Source organism: Phaethon lepturus, unplaced genomic scaffold (genome assembly GCF_000687285.1).
Source record: "Phaethon lepturus isolate BGI_N335 unplaced genomic scaffold, ASM68728v1 scaffold43393, whole genome shotgun sequence".
In the NCBI taxonomy this organism is placed as follows: Eukaryota; Metazoa; Chordata; class Aves; order Phaethontiformes; family Phaethontidae; genus Phaethon; species Phaethon lepturus.
Genome location: NW_010527782.1, coordinates 16,655 through 24,677, shown reverse-complemented (window position 1 = coordinate 24,677; position 8,023 = coordinate 16,655). Strand labels below are relative to the sequence as shown.

The 8,023-nt window shown below is 41.7% G+C and overlaps 1 protein-coding gene across 1 annotated transcript in view; it reads left to right on the top strand.

The window, feature by feature from the left end:
• ALDH1A3 (aldehyde dehydrogenase 1 family, member A3) overlaps nt 1-8,023 on the top strand; it is a 34,457-nt gene that overhangs the window by 14,743 nt on the left and 11,691 nt on the right. Inside the window, exons 6-8 of the mRNA XM_010283478.1 lie at nt 1,910-2,038; nt 4,393-4,506; nt 7,564-7,666. Of these exons, the coding sequence (XP_010281780.1) occupies nt 1,910-2,038; nt 4,393-4,506; nt 7,564-7,666 (346 nt within the window). The remainder of the gene's footprint in view (nt 1-1,909; nt 2,039-4,392; nt 4,507-7,563; nt 7,667-8,023) is intronic.

The following is an 8,023-nucleotide window of genomic DNA, read 5'->3' as shown; positions in this document are numbered from 1 at the left end:
GCAGGACTGAGCTTATATCCCAGGTGATAAGATACTACAGTCTATTTAGCAATGTCAGGGTGTGGCAAAGTGGGAGATGGTTGGTACTAGTTATCAGACGTTTGGCTTGATGACTTCACAGCTTTTCTGGCTGAACAAGCAATGTGACTGCTTGGGAGCAACTAGAATTTGTGACTTAAGATCAAAATATCAGGTTTCTTACATTGATCGCCAATTAAAAGATATCTCCTGGTCACACTTCAGCCACCTTTAGCACTCAGCAAAGCTTTTGGAAACTGTCCCTTTAAAAGCCTACAGGTAGGATGCTTTGGAGGGCCACTATAAGGGGACATAGTGGGACTTCCAATATTTTACGTTGACCCTACATCAGCAATAAATACAATAGAAAGTACAGAACCAAATCTGACTCAAGTTCAGTCCTGTGTTTGTGAAAAGGTTGACTGGGGTCAACAATCTGTCTTCAGTTTACTTAGAACAAATTGCCTTCTGTTTTTTTCCAGTTTGATCTCTTAACACCTGTGAGTTTGTATAGTCCTACTTGATTTGAAGAGATTCTGTCACTATTCTGCATATGTCTTCCTAGACAAATTAACAATCCTCCCTTTTTCCTGTGGCTTGACTATATTTAAACCAACATTCTTAGCGAGGGAAGTTCTTAGAAAGTGCAGCACATGACAGCTTTATCCCAAGGTGATGTCATGAGGCAGCCCTGGAGTCCTTTACTGTTACTTTCACCAGCCATTCTGCAATGGAAAGCTCTTAATGGAGTTATGTCATGCTCTGAAAGTGTAGAAAAGTAGCTTAAGTGTGGATGGCTCAAGCTGCAAAATCAGGCCTTCAAGAAGGCTTAGGAGAAAAAGACAAATGGGCAAATGATGGGATGTGGCCATTGGAGAAGATCACTGAAACGAAACAGGTCTGGGAAGGGAGGGAGAAGCAAGTTGAAGAATAGCACATTAGACTAAATTCTGCTTTGTCTCAGGGCTGCTGAGTTAGAAAGAACTCATCTCTTAAAAGCTACACTGCTAATTTATTTGTAAGTGTGAATTTATGGATTCCTAACATATTTGGCTTCTTTGTTGATAGCTGAAGGCCCTTGGCTTGAATCTTGACAAGAAGTCCCCTTACTGTTGGCCTGTTTCCATCATCCCTAAAGCGGCATTAATTATTTTTAATGAAGAAATCCCTTCTGCTGCCAAATGACCTTTCTGAGATTCAGTGTGAACTAGATTTTCCACTTCTTGCTTAGGCTCCAAGATCTACAAATACACATGACCATGAAAGAGATTAGCACAGAGGAAACTGATGTGGACTGGTTCCTAATTCCAAATAAGAAAACTAATTGGAAAGGAGCAATTCACAATTTGAAGGGAGTATAAGACCTCCCCTGGATTTCCATGACTGAATGACTGAACAACCCACTGCAGTTTCCTAGTTATAAACTTGGAATCAAATTATATTGTATAATTCCTAATTACTCAGCCAATACCTAACACAGAAAATGAGGTTTTTCCAATGAGCAGTTGCACCCTGTAATTCCCGCACGTAAGAACGCTGTACAAAAGCTGCATCAGGACACTGCTTCCAACACAATTTCTGTGAACAGCCAAAATCTATACAAAGTGTGATCAAACTCCTGTAAAGAATGAGGTCACATCATGCAGAGGTTTGTTCAACTTACAGGATTAGCTTGAGGACTGCCAGCAATATTTAGGGATCTCAGGGGGAAATCAAGGAAGTTATACTCCGTGGTCTAAGCAAATGCAGTATTGTAAGCAGCCGCTTCTCTTTGTGGCTGTCCTCCTGGTTGCTTCTTTCTCCCTGAGCTGTGTGAAGGTGGGGAAAATGCTGCGTGGAAGTGAGTAGTGACTCTGCTGGGCTGATTCTGACCAGCCTTGTGTTCTTCCAGTGGAATTTCCCATTGCTAATGCTGGTTTGGAAGATGGCACCAGCACTGTGCTGTGGAAACACTTTGGTTATTAAGCCAGCTGAACAAACTCCTCTCACGTCGCTGTACATTGGCTCGCTGATTAAGGAGGTAAGGAAATCTGAATATCCCCTCTAGGTACTGTTCTTTTAAGGTCTTAAGCAAGAATGTGTTTTGAATTGGCTGTGTGGGATTTTAGGTTTTAAAGATGTTAAAGAGGAAAGTGAGAACAACCTCTGTCTTCAGTCTTTTCATACAAAGGCCTTTATGACTGGCAGTGGCAAAGGTGACTTTGCACTGCCATGACTGGGAGATAGAAAAGATCACGCAATCTGTAGGTTTTTCTTCTTTCTCAGGAAGCTGCAGAGAGAAAAAAATGGTGCTTTTATTCTTCTGCCTTGTCTTCCCCTCTCCGAAATGAGGGAAAGACTACAGCTCAGTTTTATTAGACAATGGGACAAAACAGAGTGTGATTAGTCAGCAGGGTTGAGTTTGTACCATTTTTAAGGGGGATAATTCAACCAAGATAGAGTGCCATGGGAAACAATTCTTCATAACTTCTGCAGTTCGTAGAACAATTTAGCTACGTCTGGCCTTTAAAGTCAACTTGATACTGATATAAAGGGAAGATCATAGGTTGGGATTTCAAAATGTTGGTTTAGGGCTTGTCAGGTAGGATCTCAGGCGCCCTCAGATCTATTAATCATACAGAGGTGGTGGGAGGTGCACAGTACCTTCTAGGACTGTTTAGTATGTCAGCTTCCTGTATCTATATATGTGACTAACTGTGAGGAAAACTAGAAGGGTTATAGATATGCTATTGCCTCTCAGCTGGAAAAGTTTGTTAGGTTCAGTCTAATGATAATGATGATTTTGTCTGTTCTTGGCTTAGCCTGGGAGAAAATAGAAGAATACCTTAATAATTGACACTTAAGGCTCCTCCATCAGGAAAGGCAGTGCAAAAATACTCCCAGTTAAGAATCTCCTGCAGTTAATTGACTTAATAAGATTACACAAGGCGAGTGAGCACAGGGTGCAGTTTTTATGACTTCTAGTTAGCCCTGCCACATCACTGCTTTTTTCACTCTGACATATAGCTCCCCAAACACAGGTGTAGCATTTCCCCAAAAAAGCCATTCTATTCTGATGGAATTAATTTTTTAGCTGAAATGCTAAACTGCCTGTTTTTAGTTGCCCTTCAAGTCAGAAGTCTAATTAAAGCAGAATAATTTTATTTGAAGATTCTCCTTTCTCCACTCAAAATGATCTAAATTCTTTGCAGGTTTTCAGAAGAATAAGTGAAACTTTTTTTTTTTTTTTATCTTTAAAATCATGCAGAAGATGTTAGTACACAGGCAAAGCAAGCTATGTGTTAGGTTCAATGAAATAATTTTGGGCCAACCAAAATATTTTGGCTTCCATTTTTGCTGAAAAACAGAAAAAACTTTTTGGCTTAGGGTGGCCTGAACCAATTTTTTGTTTCCTTGTGGCTTTGCTGCTGACTCCAAACACCATTACTTGCACAGTTTGACATGCAGTATTTTCTTGAAAACTCATTAGCCAAGACGCAAACTCTATTAAACTCACTTTTATCATTGTCACATCCACAGAAGAATCAAACTGCCCTCCTGATTTATGGAAAAAAGAAAAAAAAAAAGAAAAAAATTCTGAAGATAATTTTTTGCAAGATAGAACATGAGCAATTACTACCGTTTTTTCTGTATTAGGAAGGAGCAACTGCATTTATTGAGATTTCATATTAAAGAGCCACAAGAAATGAAGTGAACACTTAATATCCTGCAATTCCATTGTTACAAAATGCAGGGAAAACAACCTTGTGCAACCAATAGTGTGGGGGGACTAGCCTGGAAGAGTATAATCCTTGAAACTCCTGTATCAGGAAGTAAAAACAGACCAGTAAATCCCGCACTTCTCCTCACACTAGAATTTAACCTAAAGTTTTGCCATTTGTCTCTTTTGGCAAAATTACTAGTTGGCTAATCTAGGTTGTAAATGTGGTGGAAACTGGCATAAGTCTGTTACCATCTGCTCTTGTATTCCTGTTTTATTAGCCCCATCATCTAGTGAGGTTTTACTGACTTCTTAATCCCTCTGGCCCCTGAAGAACCACAAATGTCAACCTTTGTTCAAAACAAACTTTCATTCAGTTACCCTTTGGCTCCAGCTGCACAGCAGTAGCTGTGGGCCAAGTTTGGCCAAAAGACTCACTCTCTGACTTGAAACTGGGACTCCTCCAAGAATTCTTACTGAAACTTGGCATTTCCTAAGCATGGCTGTTACTTTCACCCACGTCTACTCCAGCTGGTAGCATGCAGCCATGTTACTGTAAAGTCTGGAAAACAGTGTTGTATCTGATATGAGCTCCTTGTCTGCAACTGAGTGCAGACCAGCTCCAGAGTGCTCAAAATCTCTCTCTACAGAGCTGTATTTAACCTCTGTTTTAGGTGGGTTTCCCTCCAGGTGTGGTGAACATTGTGCCAGGCTATGGCCCTACAGCTGGAGCTGCTATTTCTACCCATCACAGCATTGATAAAATTGCTTTTACTGGATCAACGAAGGTAGGTGATGGATTTCTCATAAAATACCTGCTGTTCCTCTTTGCATTCTCTTCTAAAACTGTCATCCACATAAGACTGGACCAATGAAATATCGGTGATTTCTGTATAGCCAACACCATTTTCCATCCCATTCCATGTGACAGGATTTCTCACAAGTGTTTGGGATTTGTCTAATTCAGGTCCTTGTGCTTGTGATAATCCCACATGTCTGTTAGATGGGTTTTGCCAAACCACTACATTTCTGTGAAACTGTAAGTAATAGATGATCTGACATAAGGTAGGACAGTCTACAGGGGAGGCTGGCAGTGACTTAACATCAAGTCATTGACCTGATGGAGCTTCTGGGCAAGTTTGCCTGCCAGTCCTGCCCTGCAAGCGCGTGCAACTGGAAAACATGTCAGTCAGAGCCCTGAACAATTCTTCCTCGGCTTTAGTTACCTCTGAGGAACTAGGACTTAAATAAAAACATGGCCCTGTGCCCAAGGCTTCCTCTGCTGACGTGGATGAGGTTAACATTTGAGCTTCTTTTGAGACCTGCACAGTAAGGCACCTTCTATTCAGTTTTTTCCTGTAAATAGCTATGGCTGCCTTGCTTAGGAGAGGGGTGGAAGTGGGACTTCTACGCTGTCAGACACCTACAGCCATCCTCTTCTGAACCTACGTGGGGAAGAGGCGCTCATGGCTTGGCCTAGTCCACAGAATTGAGCACAGCTGTGGCACACAAACAACTCATCTTCCGTAATCACTGCTGCAAAGCTTGCTTAGAAATGTGAATGTTTTTCCACTCATTGCTCTAGATTTTTCTTGTGATATATATGCACCCCCTGTAGAGGGGCAGCATCCAAAGAATGGAAATGCTGACACCAGTGGGTGCAGCTGAGGCAAATATAGTCTCTTCATTTTTATTTCCTTGAGTAACATTTATTCTTGCTGAGCATTTGCCAAATTCATCCATTCCTATATCTATCCTCGTAATTGCAGAGTGTAATCTAATTGCATAATGATGACAAATTACCTTGAATGGTATTCTTGATCTGTAAAGGTAACTAAAGCTGCTGAATTTAACAACAGTACCATCTAGTGGCTTTGTGTACATGCTAACTGCGTCGCTTCTCCCATAGGAGAAGGTGTGTTAAGCCTCCGTTTCTCTGTAGGGATCATGGGAACAAACACAAATGCAATAAAGCAAAAGTTCGCAGTAAGCTTTTACTCTCTTGATAGTTGGTCTAATCTGGGAGTTTACCCAGATATATGCTTCCCTCCAAATCCTAGATCAGAAACTTTTAGCCTAGATTAGATGCTGGCTGTGTGAAAACAATCAAGTTTATAGACTCATCCAGCCCACATGGGTCTGTTTGGGTTTTTAATGAAAAAGGACTATCCAGTGGATTAGGGGCAGAAGGATAACCTCAGCTGCTGGAGCCTGTAGGCAAAAAACTCCTGTGGACGCTGTGCTTGTCTTCCTAATCCATGGGTGTGCAGGAAACACCGAGGGAGACAGATTCTTTGCTAATGCATGTGTAATTTAGAAGTGTTTTCTTCCCCCTCCACCCATCTGTGAGTTCAGCTGCATCCCTGCAGTATTTGCAGCATAATGCTACTGTTTCTGAGCCAGGAAGTGAACCTAATTCAAAATACATTTTTACTTAGTTTTTAAGCCCCAGCTTGGGCTCAATGCCAGCCTGGAAATACTAATCTTAAACTCCACAAGAATTTTCCCATCTAGATTTCTTGCTTTCCCTGAGTTTATTAACTTCTCTTTCACCAGCTAGCCTGTAGTAATGCCTTTTGCGAAGCTGTGTGTGTCTGCAGCAGGATGCTTTGCTTATTTCTGCTGTCCCTAGCACTAGGTTGCTGAGTGACTAGAGATGATCTGTACTGCTAGCTTCATGAGTCTTGCTCGAGTTACAAAGGCAAACTGTGAGAAATACAGACCTATAACTGCCAGTTAGCTGCCACATGCTTTCCTTGCTCACAGCTCCACTCCAGAGCAACAGTATTTTTAGGCCAAAATGAAGTTAAGGTTGCTGTGTGCAAAGGTAAAATACAAGAAAACCGTTTAGAAAATGAGGAAATTCAAATATAAGGTCACACTTAAAAAAAATAGCCTGCCTAAACCATTGAAGCTCCTAAACAGTTTTAACTCATACTTTTTCTAACAAAATTAGGTTACTAAATGATCCTGACATTTGATTAATGCTTCTCTTGTGAGGAATTCTTTTTCTTTTAAATGAGAAGAGAAATTGCTGGTTTGGTGTTACCAGTATAAAAAAGAAATAGCACAGTCAGTCAGAATTTGGGAAAAACTTTTGGTATGAAACAATTTTTCTGTGGTGGAAAAAACCCTTAGTTTGACATTACTTTGATTAAATTCTGGAAGCAGAACAAATCCTTCCCTTCAGAAAAGAGTGGCCAGATAAATTCCACCCGATCGCCAGAGCAGGTTCCTGGGCAGAAAGTGCCACAGCAGAGCTAAATAGAGTTTGTCTGTTGACAGCCTCAGGTACTGCCTTGGAAGGAACAAGTCTCAGCTACTCTTGTCTGTGGAGCAGCTCAGCCTAAACTGTCAGAAAGAAGTAGTTTTATCCTAAATATAAAAATATCTACGTGGCTTTCCGGTATGGGAGTGCTAACTGGTAGGAACACTGCCTTGGCAAGATCTGCTCTAAGATGTTGAATTCCCAATTTTTAAAAGTAAAACTCATAAACCTTGGACCCCCATTGATTGCTATTGTTGCTCACTAGCCTGCACTGGGTGGGAAATGCCTTGTTCTGCAGTTCTGGGTAGCAGATAACTTCAGGATACAATTCCTGTAGCTCTCCCATGTAGCCCATCCTTTCAGATCTGCCTAAAACGGACGTTAATTCTGGGGCTGGTTTTGACCTAACACATCGCATCAGTAGGAAACTCAGACCATTTAAGAATGCTATCCCTGACTTCTACCTGCTTCAGCCACTCACCAGGCTGTTCTACCCTTGTTAGCATCACACTTTACACACTGAATTAAGACATTCAGGGGACACAGCTCATGACCTCTTTGTGTCTCAATGCTACAGGTTGGAAAACTGATCAAAGAAGCTGCTTCTAAAAGCAACCTCAAAAGGGTGACATTGGAGCTTGGAGGGAAAAACCCCTGCATTGTGTGTGCAGATGCAGACTGTAAGTATTGGCTGCTGTGTTTATTTGCCCTAAGAGACTATGAGCGTGGTGCGCTTTGTGTGCCTCTGCTGTCCTTTGGCAGCTAGAAGGACTGGTTGTTTACCACTGCATTCACCCCAAAGGCTGGAGGAAGCCCCTGGCCAAGAGCAGGATGCTGTTCTGCTTTGCTGGAGCTCTTGCCTAGCACAGGGACCATTTCCATGGCAAACAAGCAGACCATATACTGTTGCTTTCCTTGAGGAAGGCTGCAGTTGCAGTTAAATCTTGTATTTGTGTGTGTCTGCTGTTGTGGTGCTTTCTTTTTGGTTGGCAGTACTGCAGAGCCTGAGCCAAGCAGTGGGGAAAGCAGTTTTCTAA